The sequence below is a fragment of the Heptranchias perlo genome, chromosome 28 (genome assembly GCF_035084215.1).
Source record: "Heptranchias perlo isolate sHepPer1 chromosome 28, sHepPer1.hap1, whole genome shotgun sequence".
NCBI lineage: Eukaryota > Metazoa > Chordata > Chondrichthyes > Hexanchiformes > Hexanchidae > Heptranchias > Heptranchias perlo.
Window position 1 is genome coordinate 31,772,860 of NC_090352.1, and position 23,774 is coordinate 31,796,633.

Consider the following 23,774-nt stretch of genomic DNA (forward strand, 5'->3'; position numbering starts at 1 on the left):
TGTACTCGGTAACAGTGCCAATGGTGTACTCGGTAACAGTGCCAGTGGTGTACTCGGTAATAATACCAATGGTGTGCTCGGTAATAATACCAATGGTGTGCTCGGTAATAATACCAATGGTGTACTCGGTAACAGTGCCAGTGGTGTACTCAGTAATAATGCCAATGGTGTACTCGGTAATGATGCTGGTGGTGTACTCGGTAACGATGCCGGTGGTGTACTCGGTAATAATGCCAATGGTGTACTCGGTAACGATGCCGGTGGTGTACTCAGTAATAATGCCAATGGTGTACTCGGTAACGATGCTGGTGGTGTACTCGGTAACGATGCCGGTGGTGTACTCGGTAATAATGCCAATGGTGTACTCGGTAACGATGCCGGTGGTGTACTCAGTAATAATGCCAATGGTGTACTCGGTAACGATGCTGGTGGTGTACTCGGTAACGATGCCGGTGGTGTACTCGGTAACGATGCCGGTGGTGTACTCGGTAACGATACCGGTGGTGTACTCGGTAATAATACCAATGGTGTACTCGGTAACAGTGCCAGTGGTGTACTCGGTAATAATGCCAATGGTGTACTCGGTAACGATGCCGGTGGTGTACTCAGTAATAATGCCAATGGTGTACTCGGTAACGATGCCGGTGGTGTACTCGGTAACGATGCCGGTGGTGTACTCGGTAACGATGCCGGTGGTGTACTCGGTAACGATGCCGGTGGTGTACTCAGTAATAATGCCAATGGTGTACTCAGTAATAATGCCAATGGTGTACTCGGTAACGATGCCGGTGGTGTACTCGGTAACGATGCCGGTGGTGTACTCGGTAACGATGCCGGTGGTGTACTCGGTAACGATGCCGGTGGTGTACTCGGTAACGATGCCGGTGGTGTACTCGGTAACAATGCAATGATGTGCTGATTACCAATGCTAGTACTGTGCTCATTGACTCATTCATTAATTGTACTTCTTAGAATCACTTTAGCCCTTTTTCATATTCACATTTTGCCCACAAGCCTGACTGGGGTTAAAGGTAAGAACATAAAATGTGCCTTTCCTCACAACAGTAATACAAGGAACGTGTAATTTATTCCAGTAATAGCATAACAGGGTGGTGTACTCTGTAACAATAGTATAACAAGCTGTTCATTATGGAAATACTAGTTAAGTCTTCACAATAAACATAAATTTCATACTCTATAATATTACTTATTTCATTCATAAAGTGTTAAGGCTACTTAGGAAGGGATAGTGGTGTTCTTTATCACTATTACTGATGCACACTTACATAACATGTCACGACTACATTTAAATTTTGTTGCTCTTTGTCAATGTTTAAATTATTTTTCTGGCTCTTGAGCGTTGAAAGGTTGCCATGCCTGCCCAGGATTGTTGCTACCTTCTGTTAACCTCCCGTGCAGTCCAGATCAACTATGAAAAGTCACCATTGATGCGTGACACAAACTCCTGGAGAGATGCTGATGACTTTTGAGATTTGCTCATTCATCAGTATGATACGTGACTAGGTTTCTTTCCCAGCCCAAGTGCCGTTGCTGTGTGAAGGCACTGCAGAATCATTGATCCTCTGTCAGATCTTCAGCTTCCGTACGCATCAGACATTTATCAAAACAGTCGTGTACGGGGGATCCTTCAAAGGCCCAATAGATGATGTGCCATTTGGAGTGGTTGTCATACAGACCATGACCTTTGCTGAGTTACCCTGTCTCAGCCAATGTGGTAATAGGGGTGTTACCATTTAATCTCAATGCCCCTGGGCTAAGGATGGGAAAAATTGATCCAGGGTAATCTCTCCCTGATCAGGTGAGGATAGCATGACACTCAGCTTTGAAAGGAACAGGAGTAGGCCATTCAGCCCCTTGAGCTAGTTCTGCCATTGAATTAGATCATTGTAAGGAATCTTACAACACCAGATTATAGTCCAACAGTTTTATTTGAAAATCACAAGCTTTCGGAGGCTTTCTCCTTCGTCAGGTGACGTCTTCACCTGACGAAGGAGAAAGCCTCCGAAAGCTTGTGATTTTCAAATAAAACTGTTGGACTATAACCTGGTGTTATAAGATTCCTTACATTTGTCAACCCCAGTCCATCACCGGCATCTCCACATCAGAATTAGATCATGGCTGATCTGTATCTTAACTTCATCGACCTGCTTTGGTTCCGTAACCCTTAATATCTTTGCCTAACAAAATCGATCAATCTCAGTTTTGAAATTTTCAATTGACCCCCAACCTCAACAGCTTTTTGGGGGAGAGAGTTCCAGATGGCCACTATCCTTTGTGTGAAGAAATGCTTCCTGACATCGCTCCTGAATGGCCTAGCTCTAATTTTAAGGTTATGCCCCCACCAGAGGAAATAATTTCTCTCTATCTACCCTATCAATTCCTTTAATCATCTTAAACACCTCAATTAGATGACCCCTTAATCATCTATCCTCAAATATATTTTGATATATCAAGTATACATTGATGCCTACCATTGGGTGATAAGCTCACCAACACTCCCTGTTGAGGTCCATATATAGAGTAGCTGCCTGAATGTGATACTGGAAAGCAGCAGAGACTGGTGGAATTGTACACCAGCAAGGAGTCAACACCTTCAGGAGAATTGGGCAAAAATTGAGCAAACAGGAAAGTGTTTGTATTATTACCTTTTAAAACATTGGTTCCTTTTATTTGTAAAACAGGCACTGAGGTTTAAAGAACTTTCATTTATTTTTTAATTTATGTATTTTTCATGGTCATCAAGATGAAGGATGTCAGTATTGGGAAATGGAGCATTTGCACCTTTCTTTGCACCAGTGTCAGCAACAGGCGCTCTCTTGTCAAGTGTAGGATGGGTTAGGCACAGAGTATAACTCTCTCTACTCTGCCCTATTTATTCTAATCCTAACTGCAACCTGAGAACAGCGCTCCTACTCAGGCAATCTGATATCTTCAGTTTCCGCGCTGCCATCTTTGTGCCTCTCTGAGAGACATTGTCAAATTTCCTGCATAATTACGGGCGGTTTTGTGCCGTGGACCTATTGCCACTCAGTACCATGTGGAGCCTAGAGCCATTTCACAAAGAACTCTTCTAAGGGAGGGAGGAGACTTTTAAACCTTTAGGCTGGGCTGGATTCGAAACCAGTTAAATAGTTACGCGACCCCCGAGTGGGAATCGAGGGATGTGGGGATCGGGCAGATAGGTGGAGTTGAGGTCAAAGATCAGCCATGATCTGATTGAATGGCGGAGCAGGCTCGAGGGGCTATGTGACCTACTCCCGCTCCTATTTCTTATGTTCTTATGTTCAGCTGCTAAAGGTGAGGAGAGTATTAATTTTATCATGTGATTTATATCAATTAGTTTTAATTGTATTCAGGTAGTGTGTTTCAATTGGGGACTTTCTTGCATCCTTTTTATATGAAAGCTTATCTAGGGTGTGGTGTGTGTGTAAGGGGTGGGGGGGTTCTCTGTGAATAAAGGGTTGGAAGCAACTGAAGACCAGGCTCTTGTATTCTATCCTTCACCACTTGGCTATCCAATTTATAACAGAGAGCACTGCTTCACTCAATCCCCTTAAAATACTTATACAGCTCCCCCAATGGCTGAAATGCTCTGCCTGGTGAATAAGGTCCCAGGTTTTACTCCAGTCTCAGCCGGGGGCAGCACTAAGGGTGCTACAATTGACTGCAATGCCCCTATGATGGGGGAGGGGAAAACTGAAAGGATTCCTGCTTTTTCTGATTGTTATCCAGGTGCCTAAGGAAGTTGGCTAAGGACTGAATTGGGTTTTTCTACAATGTGTCCCATGGTTGTAAGACCCGATGACATTCGCTTTCTAGGCTCTCACATGACTAATAGCCTCTTAGGCAAGGTAGCTGGGGTAATGTGTGTTGACTGACTCCTTCAAAAATTAGCTGTAAAAATATTTGTTTGGGAACAGTACTGGTAGGAATAGATGAAGATGTATGAGGATTAAGGTCAATGGAAGGCAGCCAGGTAGGGTTGAAGAGAGGATTTGTGGGAATGGATAAACTTTTGTGTGCTTGAAATTAGGCTGAATAATAGTGCACTATGTTAACTAAATTAATATGAAACTGTTTTATTCACTAGGTGTTAAGCTCGTCTATTTTAAATGGAAAAATGTGTCGAACATTCATACGCTAATATTCAAATATCTTAATTTCAAGGCATCACTGATCAGGAAGTGTTTATGTGTAACTTTCCTTGAGATGATTAAATAGCTGAGATCAGAGCCCAAAGTGAAGTGCATTATACATGGTCTATGAAAGGACCGAGCTTGGTGGGCCAAATGGACCTTTTGTTTGTTCCATGCACGTTTATGCTCTGGAAGTCGAAAGTGGAGAATTGGTGTTTGCACAGTTTGATTTTTGAGTGGGTTGTCTGAAAATTTTCTAAATGTAATATTTTCCTTTTCCTGTGTTCCCATTGTCCTTTTTTTTCTTTTGTGCTTTTGAATATTTTAGCTATTTGCACATTTTTCTCTTTTCTATGTCTTTTTAATGCCCCACTAAGATTGTCTTCTGTACGATCAAACAAGTTCCTGCTTTTCTATTAATCAGTTTGCAGGTAATTCGACCCATTAATTTCCTCTTTGCGATTGGAGTATCTATTTCTGTTGCCTTCCTCTTTTTTTTTTCCTTTTCTCCTTTCCACCTTGTAAAGGGCTTTGATTATCTTTCATTTTCAGCTCATAGAAAGGGTTCATAGTCCTGCAGCATTAACCCATCTTTTCTGTCTCAGGTGCTGACTGATCTGGTTTTTATTTCCAGCATTTTCAGATTTTTCAGCATTTCCAATTTTCTCTTTTTATTTCTAAATAGAAACTGGGCACTAATGCCTAAACTTTCTGGGTACGTGCCAGAGGTGAATGACCTCACCCATTGCCAAAGCATATCGGAGGATTGTGGAAATGTACTGGTTGGTCCTGGCAATGGTCCTCGCTGCTGGTGCATATTCGAAACATTTAGGCATAAAAGTATATTTTTATTTAAATAAAAGTCTACCTATTTCCCATTTAATTTTGTGTCTTATGCTCTGGATGCAGTTGTTATATGGAACTGGATTGGACTGTCTAGAATCCCATGAGGCTGTCAAGGCCTTGGGGAGGGTGCAGAGGAGATTTACTAGAATGTTTCCAGGGATGAGGGACTTCAGTTACGTGGAGAGACGAGAGAATCTGGTGGTGTTCTCCTTAGAGCAGAGAAGTTGTTCAAAATTATGAAGGGTTTTGATAGAGTAACTAAGGAGAAACTGTTTCCACTGGCAGAAGAGTTGGTAACCCAGAGGACACAGATTTAAGGTAATTGGCAAAAGAACCAGAGGGGAGATGAGGAGAATTTTTTTTTAATGCATTGACTTATGATGATCTGAACTGCACTGCCTGAAAGGGTGGTGGAAGCAGATTGAATAGTAACTTTCAAAAGGGAATTCGACATATACTCGAAAAAGAAAAATATGCAGAGGAATAATTGGACAGCTCTTTCAAAGAGCTGACCCAGACACGATGGGCCGAATGGCCTTTTTTTCCAAAGAGGTTTGAGTTTTCATCTAATCTCAGAGATGGAGTTAGTAGTGACAGGAGGTTTATCATCTTTTTATATATTCCCTATATTTTTCTTTTCTGAAGCCTCCTGAGCAGTACTGTCTGGACTCCAGCTAGGAACAGGAGAATGGATATCTCCTTGCCTTCTGCTAATATTCGGGTGAGCGGTGGATGGGTTGGTGGGGGGGGGGGGGGGGGAGGAGTGGAAGGGAAGCTTTAGTGTGACACATGGTGGAAGCCCTGCCAGTTTTTTCTCAGCTCCCACTGGTTGGCTACCATACCAGGCCTCAGCTCAGTTCAGTGCATATTAACCCTTTGGCCAAGACTGCTTGTTCAGCATGTGGTGGAAAGCTGTGTGTGAACGGCAGCCAAGGCCAGAGATTCTTTGCGGTGCTGTGCGTGAACAGGTTTGTCACTGGCTGGGAATGTGATTAAGCAATCACAGGTGATATGAGGAAAAACTTTTTTACACAGTGAGTGGTTAGGATCTGGAATGCACTACCCGAGAGGATGGTGGAGACAGATTCAATCATGGCCTTCAAAAGGGAACTGGATAAGTAATTGAAAGGAAAAATGTGCAGGGCTACGGAGAAAGGGCCGGGGAAGGGGACTGGCTGGATTGCTCTTGCATAGAGCCGGCGCGGACTCGATGGGCCGAATGGATTCCTTCCATGCTGTAACCTTTCTATGATTCTACATGGGTTCCAGTGACATTAATAAATGAACTATGGCCACATGGGTAAGGTACCACTGGACAACTAGCCTATGGCCACACTAATCAGAGAGAGCACCAGCTAAGTAGAGTCAGGCCTGTGTTAGTACTTGGATGGAGACCACTCGGGGCTACAGGGAGCTGTAGGGTTTTGGTATCAACCTGGGCTCAGTGAGAGCACTCTCGCCTCTGAGTCAGAAGATTTGTGAGTTCAAAGCCCCACTCTAGAGCAAAATAATGTGGCACAGAGGGGTGTCTTTCAGATGAGATGTGAAACTGAGGCCCTGCCTGATCTGGAGCATCACGTGACAAAGAGCTGGGGAGTTGTGCTGGCCCTCATTAATCCCTCAACCGGCAGCTGATCATTTATTGCATTGCTGTTTGTGGCACCTTGCAAATTGTGTGCAAATTGGCTGCCGTGTTTCCCTACATTAAAATAATGACTATGCTTCGAAAGTGCTTCATTGGCTATGAAGCTGTATGTCCTTGGAACCTCAGTGAGGGCTGAAGGATTGGTAAGAAACAGTGACTTGAGTGTTAAAAATATTTTTCTCTCTTCCACTATAAAGGTATTAACATGTGTTAGAATATAGTTGCACAGCACTGATTGCCATTCTCTAGCCCAGACAATGAATGTTGGCCATCTCACCCACCATGGGGGAAGGGAGAGGCACCAGCAAATTGCAACTGATTTATCATTTAAGCCCGTTGAATGTGCTGAGACATTGTCTTCCATATTCTGTATAATCTAGAGTGGCTGTACAGTTATATCCATAGATTTATATTACTGAAATGCTATCTTGTAAACTGCAGTACATATAATACAGTATGTGCTTGCCATCTGCTGGCTACTTGAAGAATGCATTCAAGATGGTTTTCTAGAGCAATATGTCATAGAACCAACCAGGGAACAAGCTATTTTAGATCTTGTATTGTGTAATGCGACAGAGTTAATTAGTAATCTCACAGTAAAGGATCCTCTGGGGAAGAGTGATCATAATATGATAGAATTTCACATTGAGTTTGAGAATGACGTACTTAAGTCTGAAACTAGAGTCTTAAATTTAAATAAAGTCAGTTACATAGGTATGAGGGGCGAGTTGGCTAAGGCAGATTGGAAAATTAAATTAAAGGGTATGACGGTTGAAAATAGTTAAAGAAATATTTCAATATTCTCAACAAATATACATACCATTGAGAAATAAAAACTTCACAGGAAAAGTGATCCACCCATGACTAATTAAAGAAGTTAAGGTTAGTATTAGATTAAAAGAAGAGGCCTATAATGTTGTCAAGAAGAGTAATAAGTTGGGAGAGTTTTAGAAACCAGCAAAGGACGACCAAAAAATTGATAAAAAAGGAGAAAATAGAATATGAAAGTAAATAGCAAGAAATATAAAAACGGATTGTAAGAGCTTCTACAAGTATGTAAGAAGGAAAAGAATCGCAAAAGTAAACATTGGTCCCTTAGAGGCTGAGACAGGAGAAATTATAATGGGGAATCAGGAAATGGCAGATGCGGTAAATAAATATTTTGTATCTGTTTTCACAGTAGAAGGCCCAAAAAGCATACCAGAAATAGTGGGGGAGTGAGGAACTTAAAGTAATTATTATCAGTGGAGAAAAAGTACTTGAGAAACTAATGGGACTAAAAGCCAATAAATCCCCTGGACCTGATGGCCTACATCCAAGGGTTCTAAAAGAGGTGGCTGCAGAGATAGTGAATGCATTGGTTATGATCTTCCAAAATTCTCTAGATTCTAGAAAGGTCCCAGTGGATTGGAAGGTAGCAAATGTAACCCCGCTATTCAAGAAGGGAGGGAGAGAGAAAACAAGGAACTACAGGTCAGTTAGCCTGACATCAGTCATCGGGAAGTGCTGGAATCCATTATTAAGGAAGTTGTAATAGGGTACTTAGAATATCATAAGGCAGAGTCAACATAGTTTTACGAAAGGGAAATCGTGTTTGACAAATTTATTAGAGTTTTTTGAGGATGTGACTAACAGGGTAGATAAAGGGGAACCAGTGGATGTAGTATATTTGGATTTTCAAAAGGCATTCGATAAGGTGCCACATAAAAGGTTGTTATGCAAGGTAAGGCTTTATGGGGTTGGGGGGTAACATATTAGCATGGAGAGAGGATTGATTAACGGACATAAAAGAGAGTAAGGATAAACAGGTCATTCTCAGGTTGGCAGGCTGTAACTAGTGGGGTGCCGCAAGGATCGGTGCTTGGACCTCAGTTATTTACAATCTATATTAATGACTTGGATGAAGGGACCGAGTGTAATGTATCCAAGTTTTCTGACAATATAAAGCTAGGTGGGAAAGTAAGCTGTGAGGAGGACACAAAAAGTCTGAAAAGGGATATAGACAGGTTAAGTGAGTGGGCAAGAAGGTGGCAGATGGAGTATGGTAGGAAGAATAGAAAAAGAATATTTGTAAATGGTGAGAAACTATTAAATGTTGGTGTCCAGAGAGACTTGGGTGTCCTGGTAGAAGAAACAGAAAAAGTTAGCATGCACGTACAGCAGGTAATTAGGAAAGCAAATAGCATGTTGGCCTTTATTGCAAAGGGGGTTGGAGTACAAGAGTAAGGAAGTCTTACTATAATTGTACTGGGCTTTGGTGAGGCCTCACCTGGAGTACAGCGTCTCTAAGGCAAGTATATCCTTCCTTATCTAAGGAAGGATATACTTGCCTTAGAGGCGGTGCAACGAAGGTTCACTAGATTAATTCCTGGGATGAGAGGGTTGTCCTATGAGGAGAGGTTGAGTAGAATGGGCCTATACTCTCTGGAGTTTAGAAGAATGAGAGGTGATCGCATTGAAACATACAAGATTCTAAGAGGGCTTGACAGGGTAGGTGCCAAGAGGTTGCTCCCCCTGGCTGGAGAGAGTAGAACTAGAGGGCATAGTCGCAGGATAAAGGGTCGGCTGTTTAAGACTGAGATGAGGCGGAATTTCTTCACTCAGAGGGTTGTGAATCTTCAGAATTCTCTACCCCAGAGGAATGTGGATGCTCAGTCATTGAATATGTTCAAGGCTGAGATCGATTGATTTTTGGACTCTAGAGGAATCAAGGGACATGGGGATCGGGCGGGAAAGTGGAGTGGAGGTTGAAGATCAGCCATGAGCTGATCGAAAGGCCTACTCCTGCTCCGATTTCTTATGTTCTTATTAATCTTCAAATTGAACGTTACATGGTCGTGGACACTGAAACAGAGTTCTTATCCCCAAACAAACAATATGAATGACCCAGCAACCTCTTCTGCATGAACATCAAGGGACAAAACAATATGGAGCAAAGGCGGGTAAATAGAATTGAGGTACAGATCGGCCATGATCTAATTGAACAGGCTTGAGGGGCTGAATGGCTTCTGTTCCTAATAGGCTGTTTAGCTTTTGGAATGTTCCGTGTTTAATGTTATTCAGCATCATCAAAATTATTCTATGTAAATTTCTAGCACTGTCATTTCTTTCTTTACACACCTGATTTTGCTTTGCCAATTGTTGTACCCCCAGATCAGAGTGAGCTGTGTCTAGCAACACTCGCTTGATTGCCAGAACTCCTGTTTTGTGCAATATTCTTTTATGTCTCATCAACTGAGGTTGTGACCTTTTACCCAGACCACAATCAGGTATTTTTGGGATGGCAGAAAGAGGGGGAGGAGAGCAAAAAAGGAGGTTTAGGGTCACACATTAGTTTGCTTGTCTGATAAATTTATTGAACACTTTAAAAGCTAAACTCCCACAGCGTGAGGCACAGAAGTATTTGGAAAAAGAATAAATATTTAAGCAAAAATCAGACTTATGGTTTTTTAGAATTTTTGAACTCGCCACTCAAAACTGGTCTGGTGCAATCCTAATTCACCGTAGCTACTTTCAGGTGTGTTGATCCTCTCGTTTAGGCCCCATTCAGTGGCCCACCAGTTCACAATCTCCGTAAGCTTGCAGTTTAGAGAAGAGCCTGAAAAAGCTTGAGGCAATTTACCGCCTGATTTTCTCTCCAGGTGCATTTCCAGTAGTGCCTGTTTAGCTCGGATCATGGGCGAGCAGCATCTTCCCACAGTTAACACTGTTTAAAAAAAACAGGTCCCCATTTACCCTGGCAACAAGCCTGTAAACTTGTGAAAGTGCGATTCTGCTGGTGGGGTGGGATAAGAGAGCTAATGTGGAATCCCTCCCCCTATGCTGTGCCTGGCTGATAATTAGGCCAAGGGATTTGTCAGCACTCTGAGCTGCTCAGGTACTGGCCTTTGCACCACCGCTGGCACTTTGCAGTACTTGGGCAGCAGATCGTGGTACACATGGTTGGAGTAGAAATACTGTGGGATTTGTTGTGAGATATCTCACTGAGCCCATTGCCTGCCCTGCTGATGGTCCAGCTGACAGCCAAATGGGTACTGAAAACCTAAGGTCTACAGCTCTGCAGTGTTAATACACCCAGCTCCTGAATCAAAGGCGGAACAAGAGTAGGCTATGCAGCCCCTCAAGTCTGTTCCGCCGTTCAATGAGATCATGGCTGATCTCTATCTCAACTCCATCTACCCGCCTTGGCTCCATACCTCTTAATACCCTTACCTAATGAAAATCGATCGATCAATCTCTGTTTCGGGAGGAGAGAGTTCTAGATTTCCTCTACCCTTTGTGGCATTTTATTTGACGCAGCTATCAGTAGCGTGTGTGTGTGTGTGTGTGTGTGTAATCCTGCATTGTGGTACATTCCAACTTTGTAGGTATGAAATATTGGGCAACTACTTGGTATATATCTCTTGTATTTGTTTCGTCTCAAGTTTTCTCCCCTCTCCTGAAGATGCTGCTTTAACTGAGGGACGGTCCTATGCTTATCAATCGTCTTGCGGCTACATTCATGCGTATGTTTAGACAGTGAGTGTTGAAGGACATCACAGGCAAACACTGTCCTGTCCTTATTGGCTCAGTGGTAACACTCTTGCCACTAAATCAGAAGTTTGTGGGATTGAGCCCCATCCCCAAAGTTTGAGCATATAAATCTCGGCTGATACTCCAGTGCAGTACAGAGAGCGAGTGAGGCACTGTTGGAGGAGATGACAAACTAATGTCCTGCATGTCTAGTCAGATATAAAAGGTTCCAAGGCACTGTTTGAAAAGGAGCAATGACTAACCCTGGTTTACATTCATTGCTCAACCAACAGCAAATGAGATAGAGGACCAGACAATCCTCCAAGAAGAAAACAGACCATCTTCTCATTGCTGATTATGGGATCTTGCTGTGTACAAATTGGCTGCCACATTAGCCTTTGTAACAGTGACTGCAATTTAAAAGTAATCGATTGGCTATTAGGACCGTTAGAGGTTGCTGGACGACGAGCGGCTGGGTTGGCCTGTTGGCACAGACAACTACAGTTCCGTCCTTCCTTCAGATTCAGATTTTCTTTGATCAGATCTGACTGCAATAGATGACAAAATAATGCAGAGACAATATTTTATTGATACAACATTACATTCAAGGTACATCATTTAACAGAGAGAAAAGAATATCCCAAAATAAATAAATAAATAATGCATCACACGAGGTTTAAGGTGCAGTCTCACATGTACACGTAACATAGGTACCAAGTAAACGATAGTTTCGCACATCGATTCACTGTGTTGAGAGTTTATTATCCCAACCACATTCCAAAGGCAGTGCAAGCTTCAGATTCATTTGTATCATTCACGTTCTGGTCCAGTTTGGGGAAAAAATTATCACTTCGAAATTGCACTGTGCGTATATCAGCGTACAAACCCGTCTTTTCAATGCAAAGTTTCACCTGACTAATACCTCCATCAAAATAGCAGACAAAGTAATTTCATACAATTGTAATTAGGGTTCGTACAGCAATATTACACAGTTTCATTTCCAGGCTCATTGAATGAACTTAGAATCTATTTCAGGTAGAAATTTGGGACAAATTATGTCCTTTGGAAAATGACTGATGTTGCTAAGTATAACCACAAAAGTAGTCTTTATTTCTCTCCTCTTCCCGCCACAGTGCAGAATATTTTCTATTTTCAATTGAATAATAAGCAGCACGTTAAGCTGCTATAAATAGTAGGGTGGTTATGATACAGTTTAAAGGAAAAAAATACTGGTAATAAAAAATTGCCAACCAGTTCCACACTCACTGCTTTCATTCATAGGGTCATCTTGTTTGAGGATTTTGCTGAAAACTTAATTTAAAAAATATTTTATCCTTAGTTGGACCCAGTTTGATTGTACAGACAGCTGAGGGTTCTGTAAATCACACACAGCACTTATATAATGTTACTGTTAATGAATTATTAATCAGACAAATCACTGCAGTCTGACTGTAGCCAAGCTGTCTGCGTCAGACAGTTTACACTCCTGGAGTTAGCCGTCTGCGTCAGACAGTGTACAGTCCTGGAGTTAGCCGTCTGCGTCAGACAGTGTACACTCCTGGAGTTAGCCGTCTGCGTCAGACAGTTTACACTCCTAGAGTTAGCCGTCTGCGTCAGACAGTTTACACTCCTGGAGTTAGCCGTCTGCGTCAGACAGTGTACACTCCTGGAGTTAGCCCTCTGCGTCAGACAGTTTACACTCCTGGAGTTAGCCGTCTGCGTCAGACAGTTTACACTCCTAGAGTTAGCCGTCTGCGTCAGACAGTTTACACTCCTGGAGTTAGCCCTCTGCGTCAGACAGTTTACACTCCTGGAGTTAGCCGTCTGCGTCAGACTGTTTACACTCCTGGAGTTAGCCCTCTGCGTCAGACAGTTTACACTCCTGGAGTTAGCCGTCTGCGTCAGACGGTTTACACTCCTGGAGTTAGCCCTCTGCGTCAGACGGTTTGCAGTCCTGGAGTTAGCCGTCTGCGTCAGACGGTTTACACTCCTGGAGTTAGCCCTCTGCGTCAGACGGTTTGCAGTCCTGGAGTTAGCCGTCTGCGTCAGACAGTGTACACTCCTGGAGTTAGCCGTCTGCGTCAGACAGTTTACACTCCTAGAGTTAGCCGTCTGCGTCAGACAGTGTACACTCCTGGAGTTAGCCCTCTGCATCAGACAGTTTGCAGTCCTGGAGTTAGCCGTCTGCGTCAGACAGTTTGCAGTCCTGGAGTTAGCCGTCTGCGTCAGACAGTGTACAGTCCTGGAGTTAGCCGTCTGCATCAGACAGTTTGCAGTCCTGGAGTTAGCCGTCTGCGTCAGACAGTTTACAGTCCTGGAGTTAGCCGTCTGCGTCAGACAGTTTGCAGTCCTGCAGTTAGCCGTCTGCGTCAGACAGTGTACAGTCCTGGAGTTAGCCGTCTGCGTCAGACAGTTTGCAGTCCTGGAGTTAGCCGTCTGCGTCAGACAGTTTGCAGTCCTGGAGTTAGCCGTCTGCGTCAGACAGTGTACACTCCTGGAGTTAGCCGTCTGCGTCAGACAGTTTACACTCCTAGAGTTAGCCGTCTGCGTCAGACAGTTTACACTCCTGGAGTTAGCCGTCTGCGTCAGACAGTTTACACTCCTGGAGTTAGCCGTCTGCGTCAGACAGTTTACACTCCTGGAGTTAGCCGTCTGCGTCAGACAGTGTACAGTCCTGGAGTTAGCCGTCTGCATCAGACAGTTTGCAGTCCTGGAGTTAGCCGTCTGCGTCAGACAGTGTACAGTCCTGGAGTTAGCCGTCTGCGTCAGACAGTTTACACTCCTAGAGTTAGCCGTCTGCGTCAGACAGTGTACAGTCCTGGAGTTAGCCGTCTGCGTCAGATAGTGTACAGTCCTGGAGTTAGCCGTCTGCGTCAGACACTTTACACTCATGGCGCTATTAGAATATGATGAACCCCAATTGTTGAATGTTTAGTATCTCCTGGAAGGTCCAGCTGGGACTGACCACAAATTCAGTATTTGAGATTTTCTTGTCCTCATCCCCCTCCTCCAATTTTATTCCTCTCATGTCCCGAAGGTGCTGACTCACGCTGGGGTACCATTCCACGAGGGCAAACTGCCTGCCAGTACTTTGCCCAAATAGCTATGTGTGAGCCTTAACCACAAGTGGCAGGTGCCTATTTGACCTTAGGTGGCATCGTGGCTATGCCCAATCCTACCCTCAACGGATGCCATGTGCACACTCCAGCAAGGGTTAATGGATGATAAACAGGAGTGGGAATCTTGGCTGATTAATTTGTCCCCTCCCTAGCCTTGGGGTGATGAGGCCAATTGCATGTGTACCAGCGGTGAATGCTGTATACACAAACGTGTGGGACACAACCAGTGACAAGTGACTAAAATCTATTCAGACTGTGAAGGACTGATACAACTCATGAGTCTATTCCATTCCAGGGGTGATTCTTTATATAGCTTTAAACACACACTGTACGCACCAATTTACTGCAGTGAAACCACCATTCAGCTCATGGAGTAAACAGGTAAAGTGCTGACTGGCTAATATTCACAAAGGGAGCACTAACAGTGTGCTATACTTCGGGGAAGAAAGAGACAAGTTCAATTCCGCACATGCCGCCCTCCGTTCCTAATCTCAAATACTTTCCCACAGGAGCAGAAGTTAAGTTAGAGGGAGACTCATCCCTGGGCTGTTCAATTGTGGCTCTCCACAGCTGGTCTAAAAGGCGAGGACAGAAGAGGCCTGGGAGTAGGTCACCCATCTGTTGTCTCACTGCAGGCAGCTGACGACCAGGTAAGGCCCCCCCCCACAACAGAAGGAAACAAAGGGCAGGTGGTAGAATCAGGGAAAAACCAAAGAAAAATAAGAGCGAGAACACTCAAACAAGTTCATTCTTTTAACCGAGAGATCAGATGTAATGCAAGCTCATTGTGGGGGGTTCAATTTTACAGCCCTTGCTTTTGGTTGTAAAGCACATATTGCACCAGTATATGGGGTGAATAGTTGAGTGAATTAGCATGGTCAGGGCTAATGAAAAGAAGTACAGGAAAAATATAGGAATATGATTAGCTGGTGTGTTTAACCTGTGCAATGAGTGCACAATTAACTGGTGCACGAGACCATCAGAGTGAATGACTGCGTGCTCCTTTTGTAAGTTATGGATATGCTGGTTAGTATAAGTGTATCTCTTTTAGTTCTTGGCACATCAATGGGTGACAGGCAGATCTATTTCGAAGTTTTCATGCACGGTTGATCCATTTTCACACAGTGTTACAAGGTGGATGGTTTCCCTGTGCACCCCTCTGCTCTTTGTTTCCCATCTGAGGAACTTTGGGGAGAAGTCATACTCTTCACTTGCAAGGACTGAAGAGCAACACTGGCAGTGGCCTATAAAAACTTCACCTTCCCCTACTACCACCCCAACCCATGCTGGGTAGCAACATACAAGGTATAAACAAAGCATCATTACACAGAACAACATACTGTCCACAACTAGGCGATTATTCGACACTAACTGCTGGTATTGAGAGTACCACAGAAGTTTATAGTACAGAAGGAGGCCATTCAGCCCATTTGTGGCTTGCCAGTTCTTTGCTAGGACAATCAAAAACAAATCCCACTCTCTCCATAAGTCCTATATCTTCCACCGCATCAAATGTCTATCCATTTTTCCCGTAAAACATGCAATGATCTCTGCCTCAACTGCTCCCTATGATAAATCAGTCCATGCATCAACAACACTTGTGTAAAAAAAAAATTCTCCTCTCTTACTTACAACTTCAACTTGATGACCCTTTGTCACTGACTCCCCAACCAGATAAAATAGTCTTTCCCTATCAAAACCCTTCATAATCACTTGGGACAAAAGAGGCAATTACACTTAAAATATTCACCACCCTCTCTTTGTACAGGACTCTGTGGAGTCACGTTTATTGTCTGAAAGGTTTATCCAATGTAATACAATTTGTAGAACTTTGAAACAGTTTTCCCATATGGAATGCAATAAACTGAACTCTTGGTTCTGACCTCACTTTGTAGTCGCACAGGATAATGCTGTGGAAACCTGCATCAGAGTATACTTGTCAAATTGAAATGGAAAGGCTGGGGTGGGGTGGATGGGGAGATTTAACCCAGACTAGTTGAGGACCACGAGTTGAAAGAAACGTTTCATAAATGTGGAACTAAAAAGGTCAGCTGTTTGCAGCAGAACACAAACCACAGATACAATAAATAAGGCAGATTAACACTGACAATTTACAAGTAAAATATGTACAATACTTACAGCAAAATATTACACAAAATCTAATTATATAACACAATCATTGCCTCAATGAGATTTAAAGCAGAAGGCAAGCATTTATATATATATGAGCAGTAAAAGTTTGGAGGCATTGGGTGAAATTCCTCAACGGTAAGCAAGAAGACACTTGTGTTCTTTTTCTCTAATTCCTATATGGAGGGCTCTTTATAAATCCAAGTTAAGCATTTTCAGAAATCGCATGCTTCAAAGCTTCAGATTCATATTTTGTGAGAAAATTTTCCCCAATTTATAAAAAAATTATGGTTAATACAGTTAGCATCCAAATGTAAATCTGCTTTTTTAAAAGAGGTGTTACGTTATATTTGGGACAGGATAGGCCATTCAGCCCCTTGAGTCTGCTCCATCATTCAATTAATTGATGTCAGATCTGCACCTCAACTCCATTTACCCACATTTGCTTCCTGATACCCTTACTTAACAAAAATCTGTCTATATTGTCAGATACCACCAGACCAATGTAGTACAGCTTTCAGATATTAAATTTATACAAGTTATAGGGAAAGCATTTGAGATGTTTTGTCATTTTTAACATTTCTTTGTGTCGCTTAGAATGTTCTTAAATTATGAAGCATGAAAATACAGGGGGAAAAGAACCTAGGAATATGCATTTATCATCACACTGCCTCTGACTTTAACTCAATCTTTCCCAGGCCTTAAACCCCCAGCCTCCTTCAGTTCTTCCATTCGATCTACAACGTATGGGTCCTAAAACCCAGCTTTGCATCACACGTCGTTTATAGTACCCAGTCTTCTCTCCTATGCTTTTTAATCTTCGTGGTGTCCCTGCTTTGGCTCCTACACCTAGGTTTCCCAATAAAACAATCAGCAGCAGTAGGATGAAAATGTGTCCAAAGCACTTTTCAAAGACCAGCAGTAAATTTTGTTTTTGGTTATGCTGCGTCTCTTTCTTTGTCCAAGGATCAGTTGGACCCACCCCTCACACAGTAAAAGTTGAACAAAAGACAACTCTGCACACTTCTACCCTCTCCTCATCCCAAAAATATAAAGTAGAATTCTCTTAGGAACATAGGAACAGGAGTAGGCCATTCAGCCCCTCGAGCCTTTTCTGCCATTCAATTAGATAATGGCTGATCTGTATCTTAACACCATCTACTTCAGTAATTATGAAAATCAGTCCCTTTATCCAGTTCCTGCCTTTAAGTGAACTCTGTAGGAAGTGTGGGGAAATATCCTGATGCCCCCCCCCAACAAATTTTCTTTTTAATAATTGTTCCCACTGACAGGATGCAAATATTGTCCTGCAGTGTGCCATGGTGAACAAGACAATGGGTGTACTGTATTGTTGTTTTAATTAATCAAGTGACTTAACTTCAACAGAATATTGTCAGATATCCTGGAGAAACAGCATAAACAACCATTTACGTCTTTTCTCTGGGGCTGATCTTCTGCCTAATTTATGGTGGGAGCTCGGCTGATTTTCTACCAAAGTTACAGTGGGAGATCAATGAGCTTCTCAAGGAAGAGTGTGAAGCCGGGAGGGGAAAAATATTTCCACACTCTAGAGACCATATAAAAATGTAATTGAGATATGTATTGGAGATTGTGTTTCTATTTTCAAATGCAGCTAAGCTTGGCCAAAAAAGGGAATATTTAAATATGGTGACAGAGACCAAATTAAAATAAAAGGATACTGACTTTGTGTGTGGATGCTGACTGCTTGGAAAAAGTGCTTTATTTACAGTAAGGAATTAGTCACACTCACATCTCATTGAATATCTGAGGTAGATTTTAGATAAAGCCCATGGTCACACATGAAGAATTATCGATTGGACAAGTTATTGGAGGGCTACCATTGAGACCATTGAGTGGTAAGAGAAGAAAAACTGTACTCACCGCCCATTGTCTCTCTGGGTGCACTCAGATTGTAACTGTAGCTTGGGTACCAAGCAGTTTTGCTTTGCACCGATTCTGTGGTGATATTGTCAATGTAACCTCAATCAAACTGGTGTAAACTATACCCAGATGGCCACAAATTTCACTTGATGTGTAATTTTCTTTTGGTAAGTGTACATCTTTGACCACACTTGTACACCAGATGGTAGTTGATACCTGCACAGCAATTAATGATAGTTCCATTTGGTTGCTTGGTCCCAGCTCTATAAACTATTGTGCAATCACCAAGAGTGAGGTCTGGATACTTGATTGTATGTGTCCCTCAGTTTTCAGTTATAAGAGGAAGGGATAAATGGCAGAAAGTTTTCTTGCTCACATATTCAGTGCAAGAGATTCCAAATTGTGTGCAGAGAGACTGCCAATTTGCCTTATTTAGTAGTAGATGCAGCCTCCACTTTGGCTTAGTGAGATCACCTAGTGAGTGGCTAGGCTATACAGATGAGGAAAGACCCAGGTTCTATCCCCAGTTTGTGCTCAGTGAGCTGATCTCAGCCACGGCAGGGGTAGGGGTGCAACAATTTGCCTCAACACCCCTGGATTAGGAAAGGGGGGAAAAATTGGCTAGAGTTCCCATTCCTGATCGCTATCCTGCTTTAAGTGTGGCCATCAGATGAGGACAAGATTGGCCTTGGGTGTCATGATGCCCACCCACCCACCCCATAATTGAAGAACTTGGTGACTTTTTGGGGCTCACATATGAATAATGGTCACAGGTGCAGTAGTCAACAAAATGTCCAGCTTCTTTGGAACCATACCTCAGCAAGGAGTCGATGTCTTCAGGAACGAAGCGCAAGGGAAAAAATTGGCAATGAAGAAAACAAACAGGTGCAGAAATAAAAATATACAACACGCATCTCTGATACATACAAGTTCATTCAGGATCCATCTATTCTTGTACTCTCGTATTGTATATGGCCTAGCAGGTGAAGCAGTTGATAGTTTGATGCTAAACCAGAAAGCCATTAAGTTTGGGTGTCAGGGCCTCCTGCCTCCTCAATTAGTTGGTTGAGTTTTGTCTATTCTGGCTGGGCCACTGGAAGGAGCTTCATGCAGAGATGAGACATTTCATCATGGGGAGAAGGAGCAGAAGACAAATTAAAATTGAAGTCTTCCTGCCCCTCCCCTCCCCACACCAAACTCTTGCTCGAATCGTGCTTCCCAGTGACTGGCCCCAAAGAGCAGCATTGATGGTAACTGCTGGACAAGTCGCAATGGTGATCCAAACCATTGGGGAGAACTACTGGGGCATAAATAATTAAGAGAGGGAGGAGGGTGAGGGGGAAACCGGTACCACAACACGGCTTTACTGGATCTGAATCAGTTTGGTTACCTGCACACACCAAAACTGATTCCACTCTATCCAGATTTACATACCTGTATTAAGATTAAACCATTGAATGCCCTTTTTAGAGATAGCAAATACTGTACGTGAAAATGGTTTCCCAATATTTTAGGAATATTCAATATTAGAAAGTAGAATTGCAGAAACATACAGAACCACAGAACATCTAGTCATTGGCAACATTCTTCAATATAATTAAAATATCAGTAACTCTTATTTTGGTGTAAACATGCTAAAATAGTCCGTAAGATTGAATCGATCTGCATTGAAAAGTATTCTAAATCTACACTGGTCCATCCAAATCCGATCAGTCTGGAGAAGTTAAAAAACACTATGAATTCACAAATGAAAAATTGGGGGGAAAATCCCCCATTTATTTCTAGTCTAGTGTTTAGGATGTACCCATCTGTCAATCTGAGGGTACAGGATTATAATGCGGAAGGTGAAAGTTTTTTTTGCCTCACATTTAATATTTAGGCACTCACTGTTTTTTTAAAAAATATAAATAAAACGCACAAACACAAATTAAAATTCACAACAAAAGCAGGCAGAGCCAGGTTAAGGAATTTAAAGGAAAATGTGAGGAACCAGTTTTATAAACTACATTAAAGCATCACTAAAATGTGACTGACGATTGGTGAACCTTGTTGGGAACAAAAAAGCGCAACTCTTTTGGCTAATTCCTGGCCGCCCACGCAATGCCTTGCATTTTCCATTCAGTATGTGTTTTCACTTGAAGTATGGAAGATGTGACCAACTCGTTCCCATGAACCGTCATTCTTCAAGTGGAGGGGAGGAGATGGGAGGTTCCCGCTCAAGCTTGTTAGGAAGAAGCTGAGTATCCGCGTGCCTTCCTTTCTCCCCTCAGTTCTGTCACTTGTTCTCTATCAGTGTCTGTACCTTGTAGACTAACTCGCGTGCAATCCGCAGGATCTGCTGGGCATCGTGACGCTCTGCCATTTCTAAAGTAAAAATTCAAAGTTGAAATTTGTTAAATTCTTTTCATCTGTTGTTGCGTACTTCAGGAGAACTATTGCGACAACGAATGATGTCTAACCAATCAGGGAAGAATGTCACGCCCCCTGCCAAACCGATGAACGAGGGAGTAAATGCACAACTGGTGTGGTATCGAGCCATAACCGAATAGGAAGATTCCAAATGTGATCTTCAGTCTGTCTTGAATTAGCTGATCTGTCAGTAGGGGTGCTACAATTGGCCTTAACCCTCTCACCCCAGGCCTAGCGTTGGCGAAAAAAAATCTCAGTCAGTCTTCCTATTCAGTGATCCCTGTTGAAAAGTGAAAGGCGAGGACAGGACTGGGGCTGGCTGTGATGGCATCCCCATCCCTCATGGTCTGTTGACACTCGCTGTTTAGGCTGACACAAGAATGGTTACTTGGGGTGAGGTAGCAGTTGTGCTACTTTTATCTGCCTAGTCACAGGGACAGCTTAGTTTGGAATTTAATTTTCTTTCTTTCCTCCTCAAGTCTTCCTGTGCTACATACCATTCCTTGCCCGAGCAAGTGGGAACATGACCTGCTGCCAGGCTTCTGTCAATGCCATTTTTGAGCTGGTCACTAAGAGTGTCAATAGTGCGCCCTGGAATTTCCAACTGGACATTCAGAGTTGTGCAGATGAAGGACGGGAAAGAGTAAGCAGCAAAAGTTCCATACATACTGAGAAAAATACAGGGAAAGCTGAAGACACTTCTGAGGACACCAGAGGCTGAACTCACCATTGAAAAACTTTATAATGTCCGTAAAGTCCATGTTGTTATCACGAATGATCTCGCGGTAAACCTCCACTAGAGCTAAGGCAATGAAAAGGACAAAGTGCTCTGAAGAGATGAACTTTGCTGCCCAGATAACCTCCCACACGGCGAAGACATCCTCGTACAAGAGTTCTGTGCCAAAAGATAATTAGTCATTTTAAATGATGTGTTTCATTATACACCTATTTTAAATGTAACATTAATTATATACACAAGCATTAATCATAAATGATATACATAAACAAGTGAACCAATGGACTCACTGAAAAATAACAGAATTCTTTGGGAAAAATAAATCCTGTTCTTTTTGTCAGGACGATGATTCCTTGCTGGTGCATAGCTTGACGGGTGCTGACCACCGGCTAGTATTTTGCCCAAGAGGCCATTCTTCATATATGAACCTAGATACTGCGTGTCAGCAGGTATTATAGCCAAACCCCATCTTGCCCTCACTCAACTTCACACATGCCCACTTTCCAGCAAGGGCCACTGGTTTGTGGTCGGAAGTGGGAGCCCTGGCTGATGTTTTTTCCTGCCTAACCCAGGGTCGTTAAGTCCAATTGTAGTGCCCCCTCCCCACAGCCATCCTGGCTAAGATCAGCTAACTCAGTGACAACGGTGCCAGCCATGGCTCAGTGGGTGGCACTCTCACCTCAGTCAGAAGGTTGTGGGTTCAAGTCCCACTCCAGAGACTGCAGCACATAATCTAGGCTGGCACTTCTGTGCAGTGATGAGGGAGTGTTGCACTGTTGGGGGTGCCGTCTTTCAGATGAGACGTTAAACCGAGGCCCTGTCTACCCTCTCAGGTGGACGTAAAAGATCCCATGGCACTATTCGAACAAGAGCAAGGGAGTTCTCCCAGTGACCTGGCCAATATTTATCCCTCAACCAACACCTAAAACAGATGATCTGGTCATTTATTTTATTGCTGTTTATGAGAGTTTGCTATGCACAAATTAGCTGTTGCATTATGACAGTGACTACACTTTAAAAGTACTTCATTGGCTGTAAAGCACTTTGGGACGTCCGAGGTTGTAAAAGGCACTATAAATACAAGTCTTTGCTTCTTTTAACTCAGCACAGGAGGAGGACAGAACCAAGGATCTTCATGATCACTCGATTCCATGCTGGGCAGCGTATTAACCAACACAGCCATTGAGTAATAATTAAGTTCTAATGCAAGACAATTGGATGTGTTACTGTAGGACAATAAGGATGAGGATGGAGAGGCTGCTTGATGGCCAAAAGCTCATGATGTCGAGGATACCTTCTGATCTCCCTTCTGTGGGCCATGGACCATACTTTTTGGGCAAAGATCTCCAAGAGACACACGTTATTCAAATCTTGCAGAACAACCTGGATGAAAATTTACATAGCAAGTCCTTTAGACACAGATGACACCTGAAATGATAATTCAGTTGTCATAGTAACACTTGCCATCTGACTGCATTGTGTTGAATTTTCCCAGTGCTTCCTATCCCTGTTGGCCACTGTTGAAAATATGTTTTGTGCGTTTCAGACTAATCTTCCAGACAGATTATAATAGCACAAAGAAAAAGTCAAGAATTAGAAAAGGCCACTCGGTAAATTAAACTTCATCCCCTAACACAGACACTACAGAATCCAGCTCCATTCTGAATGTTCCTTATGTCTATGCCTCTAATGCCCCGTTGGAAAATTATTTTAAACATTTATCACCTGTTGAGCAAAAAAGCTCTTCCTTTTTTAAAAAAAAATTGATCCCAGGATGTGGGCAACACTGTATTTATTGCCCATCCCTAGTTGCCCTGAGAATTTCTGTCCTTATTTTTATTTTTCAATTTTAAATTCCTATGTCCGCATTTATTGAAGATGATGTGGAGATGCCGGTGATGGACTGGGGTTGACAATTGTAAACAATTTTACAACACCAAGTTATAGTCCAACGATTTTTATTTGAAATCTACAAGCTTTCGGAGGCTTCCTCCTTCCTCATTTATTGAAGGAAGTGTCTATGTGAATTTGTCATGCTGCAATTAAACCCTCCCACCAGTGGGTGCACTGCAGAGGGTGTAATTACACCGTGACAAGTTTACATAAATAGTTTGTATTATAAATGTGGTCATAGGAATTTATAATGGAAAAAGTTGATAGGAAGTGTGTTCGGATGTAAAATTTTTAATATTGTAAAAATTATCCTGTCTATACCATGTAAAATTTTATGTACTTTGATGAGATCCACACTTAACCATCTTCTTCTAGACAATACAGTTTCTATAATCTTTCGTCAAAGCTCATCCATGTTACACTTG

The 23,774-nt window shown here is 42.7% G+C and overlaps 1 protein-coding gene across 1 annotated transcript in view; it reads right to left on the reverse strand.

Moving 5' to 3' along the window:
- Window positions 1-20,100: 20,100 nt before the first annotated feature.
- sgsm2 (small G protein signaling modulator 2) overlaps window positions 20,101-23,774 on the reverse strand; it is a 156,098-nt gene continuing 152,424 nt past the window's right edge. Inside the window, exons 23-24 of the mRNA XM_067967891.1 lie at window positions 21,448-21,615; window positions 20,101-20,675 (exon numbers count right to left, since the gene is read on the reverse strand). Coding sequence (XP_067823992.1) covers window positions 20,587-20,675; window positions 21,448-21,615 — 257 coding nt within the window. The 3' untranslated portion in view covers window positions 20,101-20,586. The remainder of the gene's footprint in view (window positions 20,676-21,447; window positions 21,616-23,774) is intronic.